This window comes from Protomyctophum bolini (assembly GCF_963924005.1).
Source record: "Protomyctophum bolini genome assembly, chromosome: 10".
Lineage (NCBI taxonomy): Eukaryota > Metazoa > Chordata > Actinopteri > Myctophiformes > Myctophidae > Protomyctophum > Protomyctophum bolini.
Window position 1 is genome coordinate 8952702 of NC_137871.1, and position 26498 is coordinate 8979199.

General features: G+C 42.0%; 1 protein-coding gene across 1 annotated transcript; it reads right to left on the bottom strand.

The window, feature by feature from the left end:
• Positions 1–246: 246 nt before the first annotated feature.
• Positions 247–25293, bottom strand: LOC308322472 (uncharacterized protein). The gene is made up of 16 exons (XM_080773754.1): positions 25006–25293; positions 22889–23009; positions 21036–21249; positions 17974–18116; positions 14888–15062; positions 14689–14741; positions 13719–13891; positions 10696–10806; positions 9973–10098; positions 8384–8491; positions 7343–7501; positions 3989–4559; positions 3831–3894; positions 3560–3738; positions 2393–2481; positions 247–2221 (listed from the first exon to the last, which is right to left on the bottom strand). The coding sequence occupies exons 1-16, from the start codon at positions 25201–25203 to the stop codon at positions 2120–2122; spliced, it is 2586 nt and encodes an 861-aa protein (XP_080629880.1). The 5' UTR covers positions 25204–25293; the 3' UTR covers positions 247–2119.
• Positions 25294–26498: the final 1205 nt, after the last annotated feature.

Sequence of the window (26498 nt, forward strand, 5' to 3'; positions counted from 1 at the left end):
GGGGTGGCGCAAGATATAGTCCCTCGTGTTTGAGGAGAGGAGCTATATAGTCTATATGGGTTTCTATGTCAATGCTATCGATCCTGTGGAGCTACCAATTCATTCGCCCACAATTACTTGTTCCTTAAAGAAAATATGACTGATAAAGATCTTAAAATATAATGTTTTATTCGTTTTTTAAGTTTCTGTTTCGCCACTTTTCAACCTATCTTCATATAATCGGTCCACACTAATGTTCATGATAAAATACCACAAATTATTTCTGCTCGGTCTGTGTCTCATAGGAGGGCTGTGGGCAGTTCCGAACTCAGTCCACCAGTGACATCATCGTTAGGTTGGTTCTTTTTAAAACATGATATTTTTTTCAAATATATTGGCTTCCATTTTCGCAATGCAACTTTTCAGGAATATGCAGTTGAGCTTGGATTCCCCATCGATGATGTCACTGGTGGACGGGTTTCTGAACTTCCCACACAGACTGAGGAGGAAGAAATGGCTCTATTTTATCATGAACATTAGTGAGATCCAATTATATGAAGATAGGTTGAAAAGTGGTGAAGTGGTCCTTTATGGAATCCAAGAGCGGTAAATGAACGTTTCTTTTACAACAACAACAACTGAACTAATTCATTAAACTATCTCCCAATATAAAAGTGCTCAGAGTGATAAACAATTGAATTTAGTCATGACCACCTTATTCAAACAAGTCCAGATGTGCAATGCAAACTGAATAGAAAACATATTGAGCTGAAAATAGCAGGTCTACAAGTAGATCTACTAGTGAGGCAATGCAAGCTTGTAGATCTGCTATTTTCGGCTGTACAACCAAGTATAAATCGTGATTAACACTAAGAGTTTGACAACAGAGAAATATAAAGTCAGATCACATTTTAAAATGTTTATGATCTCCAAATCAACTAAATGAGGAATCACATTGTTTTTTTTAATTGTGTGGGCAAATACAATCTTTCTCCACATGGGCAATTTGCAATAACAAATTTAAACAGACTATACAGATACATAACCAAAAAATATCCTTCACAGCATCTGAGGTAAAAATGAAAGAATTCAAAAAGATATTTTATAGTAAAAGTAGACTAAGAAACAAATAAGGCACTCAGACATGTCTAATAAATATTTGGACATAAAATGTCTACAGTCCATCGGTGTTAAAGCTATAATCCAGAACTTATTTTAATGAATAAAATATTATTTTATTCTCCCCATTGTACTTATTTCTCCCTATTCTTCCATTGAGTAACTTACTGTTCAGACTGGCAGCCCAAATCCGATTTGCCGCCTGAGAGTTGCATTGTTTTAATGCAGTCTGGACTGGACAGCAAAATAAAACATGGGAACTGATTTTTAATAACCAGATTTCAATCACATTCCATAGCCTTGTTCAGACTGCATAAAACCAAAACGACTCCAATATGGATTTGGGCTGCCATTCTGAGCAGGGTCTTTAGACTCTGGTGTCATTGTCAAAGTTATAAGATTGGACCCTAGTTTGTATTGTAGTTCGGACTTCATTGCATGCAACAGACTTACAGAAAGTAGCTTTACAATTACAATATGCATGTTTTATGTCTCTAGACTCTATACCGATGGAGCTACTTTCAACAATGTCGGAACTATAATAAAGATTGCAGAGCATCTAGTGTCCAATCTAATGCGCGTCTGCTTCAAATAACTTTACTGATGGTGTCAACCAGTAGGTTATCTGAGGATCAAAAGAGGCCACGCACATCCACATACCATTTAAAGGCAGGTGCTGAACTTCAAAGGATGCAAAGATCAAAGAAAAATAAAAGTTTGCTTTCTCACAAAGCAAACCTTGCCAAAATGGGGGAAGTTGTGCCAAAATAAAATAATTGAAAGGAGCTACAGTGTGCAAACTTTAGCTTTTCTTTAATCAGTAGGTTTCCTAACTGATGCCATGATCTACAGTTTTCAGTGGATGTGACTACTGCTGCAAATGTACTATACTAGTTATATGGTTTTACTCAAAGCGTAAAGAGGGGCAAAAATGACATAAAATTTGTTATAATAAGTCCCAGATTGTAGCTTTAATAAAAAAAACATAGTTCACCTGAGAGAATAATTTAAAATTCACATATCAACTGCTGCTATAGTCGTTCACTTTCTGTAGGGCCACGGCACTCACATCGAGGGCATCTTCATCGGGCAGAAATTCCCTCAGTAAGAAAGACAGGAGCATCTGTCAGGGAAAGGTATGAGTGAGCCAACAAGACAGGAACATTTTTATATCATTTTTCTGAGGAAGTTGGTTTTGTGAGAGAAAATGTTGCAAATTGCATGCATGAGATACAATCAGGGTAAGTGACAGAATTACATCTGTATCTCACTCTATACAAGGATGAATACTCACAAACACCAGTCTCTTGTTTTCATCTCTGTCCTGAAACAGTCTGAAAACGGTCTCCATATCCGCCCTCTTCAAGATGAGGTAGTTGGAATCTAGGATAACGACACAGAAAACAGCATGGGCGAAGGATGCTTTCATGAATACATGTTTACAGTTTGATTCTATTAAACCAGGTGGTTTTCAAATGGGTGTGGCGACACGCAGGGGTCCTTGAGAGGTATTATTGCTATGTGTATAGCAACAGGATTTATTTTACATTTTTTTAATACAAAATTGAAGACAAAATTGAAGACTCTGAAAACGTAGGATAGGTAGGTTAGGTAGGTTAGGATTTAGAAGGCGTTTTAGGCGCCTCAGGTCTAACAGACTTGAGGCGCCTAAAATACAAACACAGTTATAAGCAATTATACTAACAATAGGTTTCAATATCCCCAGTGCACATATATGTCTCGCCTACAATTGTGATTTTTAGACCATTTAATTTAAATAGTGCCTAGGACAGAATCATGTGGTAGAAATGGTATGGAGCAATGTCAATAGCATGGTGCAACGCTGAAGAGCGGAGTGTTATGGACCTTTTTGGCTACTGATGTGAGATAATTGCAGATGTGATTAGCGAAGACATTGCAATGGAAAGTTGGGGCACAACTGTGCCACTTCCGTGCCATTTCTGACTCGTAAGATAAAATAACACCTTCAAACTTCGTTGCACAAATTTATTATCCTTAGTATTCCTTCAATTTTGCTAGTGGTGTACAGAAAACAGACCACAAGGAATTTCCATGTCTCCTAGCAACTAGCCTGGAACTCACCTATGCTTTCTATGGCATAGCTGGACACGAGACTAATTAATTAGAGCGACAGAGAGAGAGTGTGTGTGTGTGTGTGTGTGTGTGTGTGTGTGTGTGTGTGTGTGTGTGTGTGTGTGTGTGTGTGTGTGTGTGTACGGGTGTGCGTGTGTGCGCGTCAATTTAACAAAGGTGCAGACAATCAGAAATCAGCAGAGAGTGATCGACATTTGCGCTGCTACACTATGCCAAATTGAAGTGGACTCGGACCCAGACTTTGTTTTCTCCCTGGAAATAAAAACGTCTGGGTTTCCGAGGCTACCTACTAGCAACAAAAGAATGTTGAAAGCATCTTCTTAAGACATGATGAGGGCTAGCGTACATTTAGAACAGATGAGCTGATGGGCTCTGTCCCTTGTCTCGTCTTTCTCCTCGTCGGTGCGGTGCGGCCTAGACGGCGCCGGTGAGCCACCAGGCCACTGCTTCTCGCGCAGGTTGTCGACATACGCAGCCATCTGTACCTCTGTTGGGTTCATCTTGCTTAGAAAGGAGTTCACCTTCCTAGTAAGAGGAATATATCCGTTATTGTATCAAAGGTTCTGGGATTAGGGAACCGTGAGAGATAAAAAAAAAAGACTTTAAAATAGCCTTACTTTTTCAAGATGGGCATAACGGGCTTCAAAATGGCATCAAATATGTTCATGAGGATGGAATTGCCTGGAAAACCGATAAAACAATAAGCATTTATTGAAACTTTACTGGATAATACTGTATGAATATTGTGAAATGTGTGACTGAATGCTGAACAAACCAGATATTTCCTTCAACAGGTCCATTATGGCTTTGGTGGCTTCCTGTTGCTCCCAGCTGGCCTGGCTCTTCGGCCCCTGCAGTTCGTCCCCTCTTAGCGGAGTCCCATGATCCTTCAGCTTAGTCCTTTTCAAACACTTTCTCCGCCATGACAGGCTGTCTGTGCTATCCATCAATGAGTCCCCATTTTGTGTGCGTTGGCATGTGATATCTGAATCGGTTTGGTCTTCATCGTGGCCGCGTTTTATTGAGGCCAGGTGCTCCTGTGATTTGGACCGGGATAATCCTTTTATTATCGTTTTCAGAAGAGAGGTTCTGGGATTTTCTAAATCCTCCGTCTCATCTTGAGAACAGCTTTCATTAGTTGAAGAGTCCAAGCCAACAATAGCTTGCGGTTCCTTATCGGCCTCTCCCACTGGCGGTTCTGAAGTAGGATCAGTTTGGGAGATAACAATAGCCGGGATCGCAGCATCAGTCACATCCAAGCACTTCTCATTTGAGGCCTCAGAGGATTCTGCTGGTGGAGTCGTAGTCTCTGGACACGAAGGGCCATCTAGATGAGAGCTGTGAGGCTGTAAAGAAAACAACACAAAAAAATAACTTTTAAGACATTTAATTCGCAGCATACAAACAACTTAACAATTCAATTTCCCCTATTGAATAACGTTTTTGTTGCAAATGAAACAAACTGTTGTGCCGGTGAGACAACTGTGATTGCCTACAACCTTTATTAAATAGCTGTGGTTGTTCCTTTAGATACTGCAGTTAAACCTTTTATTGATCCCTGTGGAGACAATCCAGGTGTCGTAACAGCAACACACACACATATATATATCTGTTCTGTGTATACAATATATGTTCTTTTTATGTGTACCGGTATATACAGTGCAGAGGGCATCTGGTTAATATTAAGTATGGTGTCTCCTCAAAGTCACATGATAAAGAAGAACCATGGCGTGCGTGTGTGTGTGTGTGTGTGTGTGTGTGTGTGTGCTTAAGCACAGGGCGTGTGATGCGTCAGTGCAGTAGCACTGTGTAGAAGTGCATGTTGCATGCTGCTCCTGCTCGCTGCTCTCTGCTTTCAGCTACTGCCGCCGGCTAGCCCTCCACGCGGGGGGGGAAAAGAGGAGCTGAGTTGCGTAAGCCTCCTCCTGCCGGTACACAGCCTCCTTGCGGACACCAAACTAAAATGTAGGGGATCTCGGAGCAGCAGTGGGCCCCAGAGGTGAGGTGTGCAGGCCCACCGGTGTGTGGACACGCCCTGGCGCCTTACCAACCACTGCCCCAGTTATGGGTAAATAGCATGGGCAGGCAGAGAAGATGGGAGGTTGGAGGAGCTCACACACTGTGCAGAGAGCAGAGGAGTGGAGATCCTAGGAGTCCAGGAGCACAGAAGGGTGCACAATGAGATCACCATCAAACACTGCAGGGTTGAGAACTACACCTTTGTCACCTCCTCTGCATGGCGGAACGAAGCCCAGGCAGAAACCGGAGGTGTGGGGCTGCTGTTGAGCCCTAGAGCACGTAAGACACTGCGGAAAACCCACCGATTCTCAAGAGCGGATCCTCATCGCCGAGTTTAGTAGCAGTCCGGCAACAACCATCATGGCAGTGTATTCACCCACCAACGTGGCGTCAGTCGAGGAAGCGGAGAAGTTTTACAGGGACATAGCAACGGCAGTCCGAAGCGTCCCGGCACACAACTTTCTTGCGATTCTGGGGGACTTTAACGCGAGACTCGGACGAGGACACAAACCGGAATGGAGCGTACCTTGCCACACTACTCCTGGAACAAGAACTACTGGCTGCAAACACCGTGTTCAGAAAAATAAGTGGGCAAAAGATGGACCTTCCAGGACCGGCCTATTGGTATGAGACGTCAATTAGACTAGTACATACTAGTGAGACGAAAATGGAGGAATTCCATCTTGAACGCGGAACCCTACAACACCTTCAACTCTGTAGGTTCTGACCACCGGGTGGTATCCATGAGAGTGAGGTTGAGTCTGAGGATCCCAAAACCGAGCCCCATGGTACGCCATGACTGGAGGACATTCTCCACAAGCCCTGAACTACAGGCCAGATACACAGCGGAGTTCAAGGACCTCGTTCACATACAGGATGTGAGGGAGGAACCGGGCACAGGGTACACGAAGTTCATGGAAGCACACGAGGCTGCAACAGCGAGGTGTGTACCGATGATGCAGAGGACCAGAGGCCCCACTAGATCGAAACATCCAGATGTCATCGCAGCACGTCAAAGAGTAGAGGAAGCACGTCGAGCATGCGATCAAGAACCGTCCGCAGAACAACGCGAGACACTGAAGGAGGCCAAGCGTCTTCTCTTCGCCGAGTACGATAACGTCAAGGGTGAGGAGCTGATGCAAAAAGGCCGCAGGGTGGAAGCTGCTCATGGGGAATTCCAGTACAGCGAGTCATGGAAGGTGATCAATGAGATGTGTGGAAGGAAAAGGCCGAAAGAGGGACAGGTGGCAGGAAACAGCCCAGAGGAGAGAGTGACCACCTGGTTAACTCACTTCAGGAACCTCCTCGGCACACACCAGACAGTGGAAGGTGCTGAGAGGGAAAGGCCTGCAGTCCTAGAGGATCTCAGCATTGATGACAGCCATTTCACAGCAGGAGAGTTTGCCAAGGTCAAAGCCTCCCTGAAGCAAGGGAAAAGTGCTGGACCTGACGGCATTCCACCTGAGGTAGTCAAGAACTGCAATCTGGATGAAGTCATCTTGGAGATCTGCAACCAGGCTCTATTGGGAAACATCATGCCAGAAATATGGTCTCTCTCTCTCTCTCACATCATCCCAGTACCAAAATCTGGAGATCTGTCAAAACCTGACAATTACCGTGGTATCAGCCTGACCTGTATCATAGCAAAAATGTTCAATCGCATGATACTGAACAGGATTAGGAGCGCAATCGACCCCCACCTCAGGGAAAACCAAAACGGATTCCGAGAGGGGAGAACAACCTTAGCCCAGATCCTTGCGTTACGGAGGATCATTGAAGAAGTAAAGAGGAACAACCTAGCAGCAGTGCTATGCTTCATTGACTTCAGGAAGGCCTTTGACTCAATCCATAGAGGAATGATGGTGAGAATACTCAAGGCCTACAATGTTCCTCAGAGAACTCCCGGCCAAAAAGCTTGTACTGTGGGAACCAACACACGGGCATCGATCGAGAGGACGTCCCACACCTACCTACGTGGACGTACTAAAGAAAGATACTGGTGCGGAAAGCACAAAGGAGCTGGCCAGATGTATGGAGAACCGAGATGACTGGAGACGCCGATGGAGGGCTCGTCTGAGGACGGACGTAGAGAGAGATGGCCGTGGTTTACCTCGTCTTCCTCTTGTCCTGGAGTCAGCAGGTACGCCAGGCCGCTGAGAAGTCGCCACACGCCACTATGTCCTTCTTCTTCGCTCAGCAGCTTGTCCAACGGGCAGAGGAACTGAAAGACAGGCTGGCTGTGACCCATCACACCATCAGCAACCACCGTCTGCACAGCAAACGGACAAAGGTAATGAGATCTTCTAGTCCAGGGGTTTTCAACCTTTTTATACTGAAGTACCACCACAGAAAATATCTGGCACTCCAAGTACCACCGAAATAACTGATGTTAAGAAAATTTATTGTTTTGTTTTTGTTCCATTCCTAAGACAATTTTGCTGCTGCTCTGATGCACAACTGATATATTTCTAATGTGATTAATTCAGTCCTACAATCTTACGGCTAGGTCATGCTCATGTCATGCTCATTTCAGCACGGCTGGAGCCTAGTTCAACCAATTGCTTGGTCAGAACAACTACCTCCTCCGAGTACCACCAGAGGGAGGGCTAGTACCAGTGGTTGGGAACCCATGCTGGTTGGGAACCCATGTTCTAGTCAGTGGTGGAAACTAAGAACATTTATCTTCATCACATATCTTGAGGTACTTTTACTATGCATGAGTATTGCCATTTTATTTACTACTTTATGCTACGTAAATATACTTTTTTACTCCACAGCTTTAGTTACTGGTTATTTTGCAGATTTAAATTATTACAAAACACATTCATTGGACAATCTTCATTAATACAAGGTTTCATGGGGTGAATAATGAATGGGAAAAAATACTTTTTTGCAGTGAACTATCCCACCCTTTAACCACTTATGCCCTATTTTGTAGTTTAGTGATTCGAAAACAGGCAATCTACAAGATCTGCTATTTTCTAAACATTTTAAAAAAATATGAAAATTCTGCCGTTCTGCACAATGCGTACTTTTACTGTGACACTACAAAGTATATTTTGACTTGTACCGGAAGTATGTCTTGAACACTGTCCATGTGTTACGTGACAGCTAACCTAAACACGAGTCTTGTACTCATGGAAACGTTTACCTGAAGGAAGAGTTCCACTGAGGCTCTGACTTCATCCTTGATTCCATCACTGACCGCCCCCTCTGTGCTTTTCGTCAGCTCTAATATCAAAGGAAGTTTGGCGGAGTCCTGAAAACGCAGCAAAGCATGACATTTAACATGAGCATGCTGTGACACAGAGGACAATCAATGTGGAGTGAATTATTTTTTCATACCATCTGTAATGGGAATTAAAAATGCAACACCCCATGTTGATCAAATTTATGACTGTTGGTATATATATATATATATATCACATTCCAAACGTGTTAAGCAAGTTTTGAGGCTTGTTTACACAACATTGCTGTCTTGTGCACATCCCGGGATAGACGGTGAGGAAATACTCGACTTGGGAAATAAAACGGATAGCAAGAATGAAACCCTTTTTGTGCATGTCCGTGCATGGTGTAGTTCGGACATATTTTACTACATAAGTTTACTGTAAGGTCATGATGAAATTCATTGAACAAGTTTACTACATTTTTATGATTTTTAACTACTGAATAGATCACTCATATTATAATGAAGTTGCTGAAAGTTTCTAAACCCTGTTCTAAACACCCTGTCAGAAGTGGCTCCCAAAACTGTGACTTAGCTGTGAAATAAAAAGTTGAGCTCAATGATTAACTTAATGGAAACGTTATGAGCAGGAGGAGTAGAGCCCATAACCGTTGCGGTACTGCCATCATACTTCACACTGAAAAATGGCCACGGGTGCAGATTTGCTGAGTTAATATTCTCACTGAATGTTGGGGTGAGAGGGGGGCGGTGAGAGTGAAGGAGAGGGGGGGGGTAGTTATTAGCCTACCAAATAAGCTCTGACAAAATGACCAATCATCTACTTCCATTACTGGCGCTGCTGGGCAAAGGGTTATGGGTTGCTTTGAGCCATGCTTATATTATACACTTAGTTGTGCGTGGGTGTCAGGCACTGAAAATAGCAGATGTGCCATTTTCAGTGCGCAACACCCACATGCAAAAAAGTATATATTAGTAATTTCCTCATGACTCCAGGTCAATCACTATAAGCAAAGATTTTCTTTTCCACTCTCTCTGCGAGCACAAGGAAGTAAAATGCAACATTTGCATACTTCAATTGAGGTTCTTTCTCTTCCGTTTTTCCTCCTTTCCCTCCGAGTGTGTCAGGCAATAAATGTTTTTGCATCAACAACAACAAAGTAAGATGTGTAATTATTGTGTGAACAGGTACAGTATGTAATTTCATCACCGTTAACAATGTGCAAATTTGCAGTATTTAGGAAGTTTGAAAAAACAAAAAAACAGAAAAATAAAAAAATAAATCACACTTTCTCCCAAGTTAACGGACTGAAAATAAATGTTTCTATCCAAAAGTCTTCATCTCCGAAGATGCTGTCGGAATAGAAACGTTTTTATTTTTAGTCAGTACATTGGGAGCTGCAGCCTTGTGAATTCTTATTCTGCACTTGGATGTGCACAAAGCCACTCTACTGTGCCTAAAAATATGTTTCTTTATACCTCAGTACTTGTGAACAATGATCTAGTACCTGCCACAGTGGCTGGCTATGAACACTGTGTGTGTCGTCTCTAACCTGCCATCTGTTGCGGAAATATATAACATCCATATATGTCTTCTTGATGTCCCAATGAAGGTTCTCTCTGTTGTCCTGTTCCTCCAGGTGAGCAGTGAACACCAGCTCCTCATTCTGCCACTCCGCCTACAGTAAGGTACAGTACGGTACAGTAAGGCACAACAGAGGCAGTGGTGGAAAAAGTACTATGTTTCTTTAATCAAGTAAAAGTATCAATATCGCATATAAAGTAATGTATAATAATCTGTTAGCCGATCTACAAGCTCACCATGTGTCGCATCGTGGCACATTATGAGCTTGTAGATCGGCTATTTTCAAATGGCAAAAATGTATATACGGCTAAAGTGGTTAATGTATGTTTGGTAATAGTAATCAAGCCTGAGGAACGTCTCACGGCCGAAATGTTGCTCTCCTAAATAAAAGGTTATCTTGAACCAGCAAGTGGCAGTGTGCGGGTCTATTCTCTCATATTGTAAACAGAAAGTAAAACAGAAAACTGGAAATACTCAAGTAAACTACAAAGACCGTACAGTACTTAAGTAAACATACTGTCCACCACTGAGCAGAGGGACAGACAGACAGACAGACAGACAGACAGCGCTATCTCAGGCTCACACATTCACACAACATCCAGGAACGCTGCTGGCTGCTGCAGCGGGTCCCCAGCTGCATTAACGAGCACTCGGGACATTCCACACCTGTCACAGTTGATTCGCGACTCACATGAGGGATGCTGAGAGCCCAGCGGCCGACGCGCCACATTTCATACGACAGCTTGAATTCCAGCATGTCCTCCTGGACGCTGGTCAGGTACTCCTCCAGGTCACTGTCGTCCTAATGAAAAAATATTGTAATTAATGATTTGAAAAAAGAAATACAAATATTCTATATTTATACAGTGTAATATATTATTAATACATTTCAATTAGCCTTTTAACAATGGCCTTTTAGCAATTTAACAAAGAAACCATCTTAATAAATTAAAGTAAACTTCAAGTAGACATGTACAACATGAAGGTCCACCAATGCATTCTGTGGTGGTGTGCAGTACAGCACACCAGTCTATATCTTCTGTAGTTGTTAATTGATATAAATGGCTTCTCTATACTGAAACACAACATTCCTGGTCATATTATTAACCGGTTGTGCAACTGTGTAAACACGCCATCTTTCATGCCCTAGATGTGCCTCAATGGTGCCCCCTACTGGTAGAAATCTCCAGCCATGTGTACCTCATGTGCACAGATGTTTGCTCGCAAGGAAACATTACGTCATCACTCAGTGTCCAAAATGTTCACTTCAACTCTATGCTTATGCAGGTCACTAAAGTCCCTCTGGCCTCTTCCTCATATATTAGTAAAGTCAGTCAAGGGCAAGAGTTTTTTGAACCACTGACCAACCACAAAGCACACTCTCAAGTTGTTTGTTAGGTAAGCCAACACACTAAATATAATTATTCCAGTAAGTGTACAAATGAAGCCATAACAGAAGAATAATGAACATTATTTGTCTCCAGTATGGTCCACATGGAACCTCAATGTTGGGGTATTTTAGTAATACAGATTTGGAAATAGTTCAAAGGGGGTACAGATGTGTGTGTGTGTGGGGGGGGAGGTTCTGGGTTTCCACAGTTAACTGCTGAGGCCTTTGGAAGGGTACTACTGGGCCCAATTCAGCCAGACATCTGTGATAAGACTTTTAGACCATCTTTGGAACCATCTGTCACGGCCAGCCCCCTTCTGCCTCTGAGAGCTAATCTAATATTTAATCCATGTTACTGCACATCACACCGCATCCTGTTTACTGTTAAATAGGGCATCTTGGAAAACGTTGAATTAGATGTTTAGTTATTTATTTATTCCTTCCAATTACGTTTTGTTGTTATGATGATAATAATAGCTTCCTTGGATCTGGTGTGTTTCTACTCTGGTCTGCTCTGGAATACAGTACACGTTGAAATGACCATGAATTTGAGTGTTGGTATACTTTTTGCATAATGTCTGGTATATATATATATATATAATGTTTTCTATAATAGCGCTAGTCTGGAGTCTTAAAAGCTCTGAGTGAAGTTGCAATGCTTTCCCTCGCCAGATTCCCAATGTTTTCCCCCCAAACGACTTACTGTAGTCTATGTACGCAGAAGATAATGTCTGTGGTGTTTGTCCACAAACCTAAGAGAGTTTACCGTTTTGTCCAACAACATTTCAACAGCTACTGTATTCATTAAAATGACTCCTGTTAATACAGTATCTCAACCATGAATTCTCATGCCGTCTACTGTAAGTAAGTAGCACTACGTCATTCGTTTTTTTTAAATGAATATATACAATCTGTATAGTAGATTATGGTAATACAATAATTTATACAATTGGAGTCGTTGCATTTTGTCTCCCTGCTCTGCTATTGGGACCTTTAGATCGTACCAAAGGTCACGTAAGTAAGTAAGTAAAGGTCACGTCTCACCTATAGACACAGGATCAAGAGTTTTTTTAAGATTCAATTTATCCCCTGAGGTTCAAACACTGTCTTGTGAGCCTATTTTCATTGATCCAAAACCGCAGTGCAGTAATTCCTTATATGCCGTAGTAGGATCCCATGGTGGAAGCAATAAGCCTAACGTACACTCAATGCATTGCATCATCTAGGTTAGAAAAATCATCATCACGAGAACTTTCCCACAGCATGGGAGTACCACTGAATACAAATAAAAAAACGTCCCGAATTGTATGGGGATTTGTTTTTCTTCTCGCAATTCCAACTTCAGACCCGTAACTTTTAGGTCCTACTCGGGATTCAAACCCGGGTCTCCCGCATGAGAGATCTCCTCAATCCCCACTTGGCCAGGGGAGACATTGTGCTTATAAGCTTGAGGCAGTTCTATTGTACTTATCACACCAGTATGTGTCCTACCCTATCCAACACCAAGGTCAAAATGTCTCTATGGAAGAGTAGAGACTGAGAGGTACCGTCGCCCATAATACATCTCTCCCTCATTTTCTTCTGCCGACCACTCGGTGTGGCGGTTCTTGTATTCTTTATTTTGTTTTACTGAGAATAAGGTTAGAAATAGGTTTAGATAGGCACTGTTTTACTGAGGTTAAGGTTAGGAATATGTTTAGGTTTAACCATTTAAGCATAGTTCATTTAGGTTAATTTAGGAAAACCAGGCTGAGCAGTTCCGCCGGCTGTATGCCTGGCGTGAGTTGATAAAAGGGCGACTTTGTTGGTATTCGACCACCTCCTCTAACCATGGCAGACAGATGTGCAGCTAGTTACATTGTACTAACATTATCTACCAATGCCATACAGTTTGGTTATGCCATTAAGACCTGGGGCCAATTCTACAAATGCCTTAAAAATTTGTAGTTCTGAAACTTTTTCGTAATTCGTAATGTTACTTTCAAGATTTTTCAAAGAATTTCAAAAATAGCAGATGTACAAGCTCACGGGGCTTTGTATATCTGCTATTTTTGAATAGCCAACACTACAATCTAAAATGACAGATGTTTTCCTGGTTTTAATGGGGTACGTTAAAGTACCATTTTACTCATTAAAAAAGGTTCCGGATTGGAGCTTTAATCTCGCAGTTATGGTGTTTTTTTTTCTCACAAATGTGAGATACATTCATGATGAATGAGAAATGAAACCCTCGGGATTGTGTTATCTTTTGTCAGTTGAGAAAATGTGCTTCCACAGTTGCCTGCTAAACATTCTGACTGAAAAACAAAGAAAGATGTTCCTACGTCATCGGAATCCAGATCCAGGACAGAACCTTCCCGGCTACACGCGTCCGACTCCACGCCGGCCAGAGCCCGCGTCATTAACTCCTGCTCCACCTTCTTCAACTTCTTCTTCTTTGCTCTCTTGGACTTCATCTTATCCACAATTTTTGACCATCCTTCCTTCAGCTTGTTGGCTGAAAATTAAAGCACGCCACATGCGCCAGACGTGCACACGTTATATATACTGTGTATGTGTCAATATCTTCGCCAGGCTAAAAGCAAACAGGGAGAATACGTTGGATCGGCCATTCGCTATGGATCAGACTAACATCAGAGACGGGCCTCACTTCTAGTGGAGATATCTCCATGACACTCTCTAGCGTTACATGTTTTTTATTTTATCTTTTTCTTGATAATCTTTATCCCACGATTTTTTAACCCATTTTTCACCCCTGTGTCAATCGCCTGTTTTTTATATTTGTATAGTATTTATAATGTATAGTAGTAAACACTACTATATTTATCTTATTACTGTTGGGAATGTTTAAGATAATCTTATTCCACCTTTAGCTCCTTGGGAGTATGGTTTGTTTTTATGTTGTTTCATGTTATTGTATTTCTTTGTTACAAATACAAACTTCCAAAAACAAATTGTGAGATTAATAAAGCCATTTGAAGGGCTGCTCCTACGCACAGAGGTAAGCTAATAAAGCTAGAGTCACAATAGCTTCACAACAACCTGTTCATCAACACTCATCAGATTACTGTGCAACTTTTGCGTGCTTGCTCAGCTATCCATTCTTAGAATCCCATTGAACCATTTCTCAAACCATGCTAAATTGTGCTGACTCAACAACGACTGCAGAGATTGGTCTGCATTAAACCAGGCTGAATTAGATGCAGTATGGTCCCAGCTTTATCTACCGTCCCACAAGGTTTCAAAATTAAATCCACTGTTATATTAGTCTGTGTAAATAAAACAAAGACACACCTTTCTTGCTGGGTTTCCTCTTTTTGCAGGTGGAAACCTCGCTCTCTGCATACCTAAAAAGAACCCAAACATAAGACAGGCACAGGCTTGTCTTTTAGGACAAAAGACGGTTGTTACAAACAAGTGCAATGTTAAAAGCATTGCTTGTTAGTATTATTGCAGGCAGACAGCAGATTGTAGATGGATGACAGCCACTCACGCTCCACTGCTCTCCTCTTCCTCATCTTCCTCCTGCGAGGACTCAGAGAGTGGCTCTGGCCCGGCGCCGCAGAGCTCTTCCACGGAGCCTTTGGAGGTCACGCTGTCGAGTTGACTCAACACCAGCTGGTTCAGATTGTCCGGTTCACACAGCCATGAAACCAGCAGGTCCAGAGCTGAGGACAACAAATACGCAAATAAATGACAACAATGTGACATATTATCCCAGTTGTAAGCTAGATACATTCACATTTATCTCTGCCTGACATGGCAGGAGAACAGTAAAAATAGCACATGATGTCAACGTTTACTATTTATTTAATCATTTAGCAGACGCTCTTATACAGGGCGACAAAGTACAAGGTCAGACAAGTATGTTACAAATAAATAACATTTGAACATCTTCAAGATGTTGGCCTGTGTATTGAGAACAGTCCAATTTTGAATTTTAAAATCAGCACATACTTATGCCAGTAAGGGACATTTTTAACAATATCAGAATCGGTTAACAAATCAAGGCCCTCATTTATCAATCGAGTGTAAAATCTGCCACAGATTCGAGTGCAGGTTTCGTAGTACACCCACGTCGCCACGGCATTTATAAAGTGATCGCAAACAGCTGATCCTTCCTTAATTTCGTTCTGACGTTAATAAATGTGACGGCTGAAATCTATCTGGCACGCCCTATGAAATCAAGCCTCGCCCTCGTTTTTGCGACTGAACACATGAAATACGACCTGTGGGAACCATGGAAACCATGGGAAAAACATTTCTCCCGTGCCTTGCTGCCCGCCTCACCCACCTCTCTCATACACACACACACACACACACACACACACACGCACACACAGAAGCACACGCAACTTGCAAGCCCAATTAACTGGTGTCTTGTTAAATAAATAAAGAACGAACACCTGCATGAATTAATTAAAGTTGTAGGCCTACCCTGTCTGTTTCCCTCTCACCTCGCTTGCCTTAATGTCATGTCCACGCAGGCACGCACGCACCTACATGACACGTACATCGCATCGCCATGAATGGAATTAGTTTGTAGGCTGGCCTATATACATTTTACCCATTCGTGCGCAGTGCACGGCGAAGGCGTGATACTGCGCACTGCTGTGATATTAAAGTCCTGTGGATGACTCAGTGATGCCTGCATGAGAGATAGGCTATCATGTCGTCAAGGCAGTCATAATCAACGTTTATGTAGTGATTTGATCATTGATGAACGAATCATAAACATATGGATGAAGGCTTGCCGCTTGCATGTGTGCTGGCGACGCACGCTGCGGTCCCGTCCTCCCGACCCCTGAAAATGATCTCGCTTTTATCTGAACTGTCAAAACCTGTCTAATTATTATTATTTATTTTTTTAATATATTTTTTATCCCACGATTTTGTAACCCATTTTTCACCCCTGTGCCAATCATCTACTGTGATCCTGGGCTCTACACACCCTCCGCCAACCTGGGGAGAGCAACGGACTTAACTCATGCTCCCTTCATGCCTGCAGTGTCCAAGTTGCTCCTTTACACCTGACAGGGGGGAGTTTCCCTGGTTGGACGTAGCGCGTGGAAGGAACACGTTATTCCAACCAGTTCCTTTCCCCTCCATCAGGCGCCCCGGCTGGCCAGGGGGAGGCAGTTTAGAGACCAGGATTACTGCATGTTTTTGTGAGGGTACCTACCCTAGGGGACACGGGGAGAACATGCAAACTCCACACAGAAAGGCCCTTTCGCCAACCCCGCCTTCGGGTATGGGCACTGATGACGCGGAGGAGGAAACACGCCGCCAGCACCCACAGTGCCCCGAGCAGGAATCGAACCCAGGACCTTCTAGCTGTGAGGCGACAGCACTACCAACTGTGCCACCGTGCCCCTAACCTGTCTAATTATTACACTTATTTAAATGGTGAATGATTAAGCCCCTTACGCCTATAGCCTGCTAGTACTTACTACAAATAGGCAAGCTGTATGCTTGTCATTGTCACTTGGAAGTAAAGGCGTGCAGTCCATTTATGTTTTTTTTTAAATAATATTATAATCACATATGCCGCATCACTGCATGCGCTCCAAAATCATCTCACAAGTGCGCTTGCATAACAAGGCCAGTAAAGCACTGTTTGATAAAGCACAAACTAATACATTGTAAACATGTTATATTGTTTTTAATTGCACGATTTTAATTACTTGTAAAGTTGGAAATCTACCTTTTTTTTACATACACATACCGTTTTATATTAACATTTTAGGAGTGAAAACATATGTTTAGATGCCTGTGACAGCGTGTCAGCAGTTCAGACAATGCTGCTCCGCTTGTGTAAGACAGAAAAACAGCCAAGGAAAAAGCGTAAGACAGCTCCCGAGCAGACGTGGGTTTTGAACGTTGTCAAGTTCAATTTCAAGCTTTGCCGGAAATGGTAAATGTCGAAAATGTCGGCAATTTCGGCGTGCACCCATATTTTGTCGTACGCACGGTTGATAAATGAGGGCCCAAGTGTGTATATTTGGTCTGGCTCTGGATAATAAAAAAGAACTGAAACGGAGTACACTCGTACTGTGTGCATTGTAAATCTCTAGCACCAAGCTGAAAGTACAAAACACTGTTGCTGGGTCACCAAAACAAAGGAATGTCCAGCTGGTATGAATGTTAATGTTTTAACCACAAGCATTTAAATGAAGTTGTAAAACCTGTTCCATGGTACAACATTCCCAGAAAAATGTATGTTTCATTTTTTAGCAAAGAATTACAATAAAAGACTACAATAGATAAGAACCATAATGTAAAACCAGGATACGTGCTCTAAGCCCGGACAATAATTTACAAAAACATAATGTAAGTCATGGCAGTTAAGAGTAAATTTTTCCTCCCAAACTTCCTGAATTACACAATTCAGTGATCTACTGTAATTTTTGTATGTCTTTATTTATTTAAACAACAATGTGTGCAATGTGGCAAAAGAACATCAATAGAGAAATGTTTCCGGTCGTACTTGCACTTACAATGTTGAAGGATACAATGAAAGTAAGTTTGTTGAAATAAATGTATCACACTGGTGAAGTTGACATTCTAGTGCTCGCTTACCCTTTAAGGCAACGATCTCATTCAAGGCACAGCGGTTGACATCTTGTCCCCGTAGAGACTCTGGGAAAAGGTTACGTACCAACGCCTCAGAAAAAGTCCTCAGAACAGCCACCTCTTCTGCCCTGGAGCTGAACAGAGGCTCTCTAAAGATAACACACAAACCCCCGCAAAAAAAAAACGTATTAATTCACAATTCCCTATTCATCTTTCATTTGAATCCCGTCTTTCAATTTTGTTTCTCTTCGGGAATTTTCACATGTCCTCCTCACGATAGAAAGATAGGATTCAGGTGGAGAAAGAAATAAGCTAAATTGCCCATTAATGAAATGTATGACGAAATAAAATGCATTGTCAACATTTGCATCTAAGGGTAGACTTTTATTAAACCCACGGGGACATTCTGGGACATTCTGGCTTAGCGTCTGGCTAGTGTCTGGCTATCAGACAGCAAACTGTCTCTCCATCTCTGCTAAACTGAGTCCATTCTTTTTGGGTCTAATCCCAAACTCTAAAAGTCTCCTGGGTTTACAATAGTGGTAGGTGACTTTGAAGTTACAGCCAAGGGATCCATTACTTACCTGGCAGGATAAAGTATGGCACAAAAAGTAGTTTCAAAAGTAAGTCAAAGAACACACTTTCTACCTCAGAATAGATACTGTAAAGAGTTTCTAACACATGATAAATATTTAATCAAGATACTCTTAGCATCAAGTAAAAAAAGCAATCACACAACGCTGGTACCAACAGGACCCACCAACGAAAGATCAATGGATGGACATTATTGAGGAACTGTATTCTATGGAAAAACTAACATTCATACTTAGACTACAAGAGGATAAATTCTATAAAAAATGGGAAAAGTGGAATCTCTTCTCACAGCCTAGCGATATTGCAATAGAATTTCATTGAATGTTTATTGTAATATGAAAAATGCAGCCTTTTTTCTTTTACTTTTTGTCTTTTTTCCTTTTCTTTCCCGTATTGTCTTGTTAGTTGAGTTTTTGTCTGTCTGTTCTTCCTTCAATACAAATTAAGTGAAAGATAGATACTGTAAAAACACCCTAAAAGTCCTGGCTGGGGCTCTGGTACAACGTAACTTTGACTATACATCATATAGTATAGACTATACTATATATTTGACTTGTACATCTTCGTATACTGGCATTTCTATGAGCCTCAGGAAGAAACTTCAGACCTCCCAAAATGAATTGGTTAAAGTGATCCTAAAGTTGCATCCTAGAACTCATCTTCTCCCTGCCCACTTCACCGGTGGCTTAGTGGAGGAGAGAGATTCAATCCCAATTCAACAGGATCGTTGGCCGATAACATGACTTAATTTTAACCAAAGTACTGACCTTTTAGAGTAGAATAGACAAAAAACTAAAAAAAAAAAAACACTTTTCTTTTTCTTGTCTCCTGCCCCCTTTCCCCAAAAGGAAGGGGGGGGGGGCATGGAAAAATACAATTTAGTTTTTTGTCTGTGTTTTGTATCGTTATGCCCTGTCCCCTTTCCCCAAAAGGACCACAACAGAGGACAAGCCTGCCAGCTTTCTAGTGTCTGTATCCTTTTGAATACATTTTCAATAATGTTCAATCAATCAACCCAGTTTCACCCAGCTGGTGGCTGCTGCTCAGATGATTATGAGTGCTCGGAGCAGGGACCTGCTACTAGCGGTTAGGTGTCTTGCTCAGGGACACTTCGACTTGAACCCGGAGGCCTCTAAGCCTTTCAGTGCGTTTTAACAGCGGGCGAGCATCGGCCGACACATCGCCTAATCGCCCAGTATCGCCCGAAAAGATGAATTATTTTATATATCGCCGGTGACTAATAATGCACTTCCGGAAAATGTGTAAAACGTACTGTGAGTTTAACTCTAACAGATCTCAAAAACTACTGGCCGGATTGTCAGTCTGCACAAAAACAGTATTTTAATTATTTTTACTCCACATTCCACAATAGGGCACGTGTGTGTGCTATAAGGATGGGAGTTTGGTCAGTTCAAACCGTTTATGGTCAGTTGGATATAAGGAGCAGCACAACCTCTAGACTTTATTTTATTGGACTTTATTGTGATGTCCTTCCACGTGAAGAATACACACACACAACACCCACCAAGGACAATGTCATTGTGTTATTGCTTGCTTTCGTCCAAGGGCCTTTCTATGATTTAGTTGTCATGTAATTTTATTAGTATTTTTTATCTAAAGCACTTTTGTAAAAAAAAAAAAAAAAAATCGATAAAAGCTCTATAAATAAAGACTATCATCATTATTATTATATGATGACTCACACATTCAAACGCTTAGAATGTAATCAGCCATTAGTGTTTCAGTGTGTGCCGTAGGTCAAAAGATACAAGCCAATAAAAGAGTCCTTACAGTAAGTGAATGATTCATAGAAGATGATAAAAAAAAAACAATAAGGGGTTTATAGAGTCGAGCACAGTAGTCCGAGCCCAGAGTGCCTCCAGCATCTGCCTGATCTCAGTGGTGGAAGGAGTACCCCGATATCTTACTTAATTAAAAGTATAGCAATAGCACTATGTAGAAATACTCGTTACTTGTTACAAGTAAAAGTCCTGCATTCAAACTTTTAAAATACAAAAGTCAAATCAAAATATACCTGGAAGTACTAAAAAGTAAAAGTACTCATTACACAGAATGTCCCATTTCACGAGTGTTCGTCAAAATCTTTCGAAAAAAGCAGAACAGCAAGCTTTAAGCATAAGCTTACGTTGTGACAAATTGTGAGTTTGTAGATCAGCTATTTCCTTCTTCTTCAGGCCGGAAGAAGGTCAGTAGACCGAAAGCTTGCTAAATAAATACATTGATTGTGCGCCGATCTGAGTGTGCGAATGGATGAAGAATAAAATGGGGGATGTATGTTTTGTAATAATGATATGAATCTACAAAGTAGCATTTAAATAAGGAATTCAAATAATTGTGGTGAAGTAAAAAGTGCAATAATTGCCTCTGAGACATAACGGAGCATTGTGGAAAAGAAAGTGTACGTTTAAGTACAGTACTTAGTAGTAATAGTAACATTCCACCAATGGGCTCACCTGTCAGACTGCTTGGCATTGTGCAAGTGCTGCGTCAAGATACGAATGCAACCAACGGAGGCCTCACAGACATCCAGGTCTTTGGCCCTGAAGATGACTCGGTCTATGAAAAAGTCAAACTCTCTGCTCAGCACCTGGTGCAGGGGCTGGTCCTCACGGAGTTCAGGGACACAGTACCATGGGAGAACGAGCTGGGTGTATGCGCACTCAATCACTGGTGGGGAAAGACGACAAACCAAACTCAACAACAGTTCATAACTTCATATAGAACAACAGACTTGGATTCAACCTTTTTAGTTTCAAGGACCCCCCAGTTTGATATGAATTAGGTCATGGACGCCCCATTTGATACGTTTTTAAGTGGTGCAAAGCACTTCCTTAAGTGAGTATGTGTGTGTGTGGGTGGGTAGCTGGCTTGCTGGCTGGGTACGAGCATGAAAACAGCATGGTTGTTTTTCACCACCTGTGCGCAACCTAACACACACACAAACACACACGCACATTTTAACTGTATATATGGTGATTTCAGGTGTGCCAGTACAGTACAGTGACAGTACAGTACAGTACAGTACAGTAGAGGGACCCCCACACGCCACACGGTAACTCTGTCATTTCTCAACCGTTTCGGTCCGGCACCCTGGGTGCGTTCCTGTGGGTCTGGACCCCCCCCCCGGGGATCCCCACACGGAGTTGCACCACTTACTTCACATGGGTGTGATTTTTTTTTTATCTTGGGGAACAAGGGCTTTTACATTGTAAAATCCTCAGTACAGTTACAAACCCATAGGGGTCACTTTGGTCCCATGGTGGTCCCAGGACCCGACATGAACAGTGGTTTAGACTGTAGTCTTTGGAGCCTTTTGGAAATCATCAAATGTAGTAATCTACCTCAATAAAGGAAAGAAAAATACATATAGCAATAGAAAAGTTGCTAAATTATAGACTTAATTAAACTGAAACTCCAAAGATATATCAACACTCCAATAGAAATCTCAGACACAAATCAGTGTAAATGACGTGACTGCAGGCTCAGCGCCAAAGGGAGAGCCATTAGGATAAACACACTCAACCACTGGAGTAACAAACACTCAACCACTGGAGTAACAGCATTGTTTATGTGCAGGCTTCAACCGTTGTAAATAATCATCAGAGGTGATTCCTCCCTGGTACAAAACAGTCCAACCCGTCTAGCTTTTTCTCAAGTGTGAAACAAACGAAACCACTGAGCCTTGTCAGATACGCCAAACTGCCTAGATGGTTTATATTTCCTGTTCTGCACAACTGCACAGCAAAAACCCCAGAGTGAAACTCTCCTATAGATGGGGTGGGGCTTTTTCTCCCCAGATGATGTAATGTGATCTCTGTGTGCAGCTGCCTGAGCCTCTATAGTCTATACAGCATACGACCCCGCTCAAATGCGTCAACTCCAAACAACAAAGATTGCTGACAAAACGGAAACAACCAAAAAGAACACTTCCTCGTGTCACTTCTTGTCGTTTTTCATAGATGCTTAGTTGTTACCCTATATTGTAATGTATGTCATGTCATGTACATCTGTCGGTTACTTTATGTTTAGTTCTTTTGCTTGACCACGAATGCCAAGAATGTTATTTGGGTAGCATATGGTTTAAAAAAAAAGACAGATTCTAAGTGTGATTGATGTTTATGTGACATGATATCATTTACATTTTTGCAGCACTTGATGTTTTCTTTGCACTCTAGTTGAAGTAACAATTCATCGTTGTTTGTGGACTAGGATCAGATTTCTTGTTGACTGTGCACAACAGATAATGCATGGCAGATCAATGTGTAGATCAAAAAACAAACTTCTAAAAGCTGCTGCTTAGTCCCACCTTGCTGAAGAGACTCCTTAACATGAGGATACTGCAGTTCCATTGATGTTTCAGTCAATGTACTTGTATTTGTAGGCTCTCCGTCAGGGACATCAAAACCCTGACCCTCCACACTGTTCGCCTATACAAAAGGAGAGAGAGATAAAGCTATAAAACAATTCAATTAGAGCGCACCCATGCACACGACATGACATCAGCTTGTGACGGCAACTTCCTGTTCGCAGATGACTCGGCACTGCTAGTCTCAGACAGGAACAAACTGCAGGTTGAAAAGGCCCTCAGCTCTGAACTCGGTAGAATCTGCACCTGGCTCGCTGATAACAAACTATCTTTATACCTGGGAAAAACTGAATCCATTCTCTTTGGATCTAATAGTAATCTCAGCAAGGCAAATGGCTTCTTGGTTAGAGTGGGTGACAATGTTATCACACGTCAAGATGAAATTACCTACCTAGGTTCCATCCTGGAGGCTAATCTTTCCGGTGATAAAATGGCCACCAAAGTAATCAAAAAAGTCAACCAAAGAACAAGATTCCTTTACAGGATCTCCTCACTGGTCAACAAAAACACCTTGAAGACCTTAACAGGAGCCCTCGTACAAGGTTTCTTTGACTATGCATGCACCTCCTGGTACCACAGCACCTCAAAGGCCCTTAAAACTAGGCTCCAGACTTCCCAAAACAAACTGGTCAGGCTCCTACTTGGCCTCACCTCCCGAACCCACCTCACCCCTGCCCACTTTGACAGGCTTGAATGGCTTAGGGTCGACGACAGAGTACAGCATCTTGCAATGGGTCTGGTCCACAAGATTCGATACACCACCAAGATGTCCACAAGCACAACACCAGAGGGAGTGCAACGAACCATGTACAACCCAGATTCGGCACAAACAAGGGACTAAATTATTTTCGCTCCTATGCCACCAAAATGTGGAACGCCCTACCAACAGTCATTAAGACATGCGAACCTACGGACGGCTGCAATTCGAAACTGGCCCCCGTAAAATCCCCCCCCACCGCCTACCCCTTTTTCCGCTCACTGTATACATTTCCTTTCCCTTTTTACCTCCTTTATGATGAATTCCTGTTCTGTTCTTTGACTATATAGAAGTGTCTATTTGTACGTCTCTAAATGTTTTGATGAATTGAACAAGGTGGACCCTCTTGTAAACAAGTGTAATGCTTAATTGGGTCGTCCACTCACAGTTAACAGTCTTTGTATTGAGTTTGTGCTTGAAATGCACTGTAATTCTGCAAACTGTTAATAAATATTTCAATCAAAACGATTACTGGGCATGTCAAGATTCTGGGCATATATATATATATATATATGTACACATTCTGCAAAAATAGCCAATCTACAAGCTCACAATGCACTTTTCTGTCAAATAGATTTGGTGTAGACTCTACACCAAATCTATTTGACAGAAAAGTCAAACACTCTACTCTGTAGAGGGATAAATGGCGGGGAGGGGACAAAGTACAGAACCCTGCACCCCATCATGTAACTTTGGGGCTTTAAATGGTCGATTGTTTTGATCTAAAGTCGACCAAGTTTTTGTTAATGCACAGTTCTCTAAAACCAGTCTGCCAGTCTACTTTCAATAGCCATGATAATTAATAACCAAGGAAGTTCTTCAGTTGAGGTAGTTCTGTAAAACAAATCCAGCCTGAGGCTGTTTAAAAATAAAATAAAAACAGATGTTTAAGTTAAGAAAATGCACCTCAGGCTATAATATTGACAGGGTCATACCATCATAACTCTCCTGAAGTGTGTGAACAACATGTATAGTTAACATTAGCTCTGGTCCATATAACATGTATAGTGTGTGCCATGTATCATGGTAGCCAATATTGTTGTGGTAATAGACAATGCATTTGTTCACAAAACCATGGAGATGACAAATCAACATAGGCTATTTAGCCTATGTTTTGTAGCTTGTAAAGTAGGCTAACAACATGTAGGCCAGTTAAGTATAGTCTATCAAAAGTAATGCCATAGGCTACTGATATTGAATGCATAGACACTGACTGATATATGATATTCCATACATAGCTAATGCAATGTATAGAATGCAGCCATTCTGGGCTAACTTGCAAATCATGCCGTTTCATTACCTGGAGTGATTTTTCATCAACCACATCGTCAGTTTGGGTGCTGCTATTCTCCCGACAGCTGTTTTGGAATATCAGTGGAGTTGAAATGCAACACAAAATGCACAGCAAGTACTGGGTCAATATTCGTCCGCAGTCTGTCAAATAACAACACAGTATACCCAGAATGATGGCCAAAAAAGACCATCGCCATATGTACATCTTCTTTGTCCGCTTTATAAAACACACGGTTTACAGAAATCATCTCAGGAAATCCCAAGCGCCTTCGTAGATCCACATTTTGGGGGAAAAGATAAGATCTCGGTTTATTCTCGAACAAGCAAACTCCAAAACACCGAGAGAAAAAAGGAGGGGAACGTAATGTGGATGAGGAGTTGTGATTGGCTGTGAACTGTCTGCTATTGATAATAATACTGTGCCATCTGCAGGTTGTAGTGAGTTGACACAATCCTGAAATACAGGAATGTCATTTGGAGGGGGGGGTAATGAGCTGACACAAAGCTGGAATACAGGAATGTCAAATTGGGGGAGAGTTGGGGTGACAAAAGATGTAGCCTACAGATATAAACAGTTCAAGAATAACAAATAATAAAACTTGTCTTTACACGGGGAGTGTCACGTGTGTGTGTGTGTGTGTGTGTGTGTGTGTGTGTGTGTGTGTGTGTGTGTGTGTGTGTGTGTGTTGTGTGTGTGTGGGGGGGGGGGGGGGGGGGGTCGACTTTATTTGAGGGCATTTTGGAGAATGAGAGAGTGGGGCATCTTTGCGCTTTGGGAGTACATTCTAATCTAAAGGGAGAGGGCAGCATCAACAAAAATGCCCTGTCACCCAGGTCTGCCATCACTGAGTAAGCAGGAGTGGACATAATGATGGAGGAGGTCCTCCAGAGAGAGAGAGAGAGAGAGAGAGAGAGAGAGAGAGAGAAAATATGGTTGCACATTGCCCTTTACAAATGGTTCATTATGGAACTTCCACAAAGAGAATTTTGAGATGAAGGTACTGTTTTCTATTAGCCTATTGGTATAGTTTGTAAATAGAAATTCAGTTAATATGACATGTTCTTGATTGTTTAGTACTCACTACCACAACACAGATGCGGGGATGACAAAATGTCCCTGACATGTATCCACAACATTGTGGATACATGTCAGGGACATTTGTATCTAGTCTATGCATTGCTAGCCAGTAGCCAGAATGTTATGTCTAAAAGAATATTTTTAGGTAATTTCCATAATATAATTTCTAACTATCATTTCCCCCTCATTATTTCTGTGTGTAGCCTTCTTTTTGAAACTCGTTGTGATGTGATGCAAACTAAGCGAGAGTGCGAAGTCTGCAGTGTGCAGACTATAGCCATTGGCCAACACCAACTCGGGACTCCTGGCCACCACTCACTCACTCCCTCTAGCATCACTGGAATACCATCAGGTATATACAGACAGTATAGGGTCTTGAGCTTTGCAGTGTCTCTGCTGTCACACCGGAGTGTGTCTACATA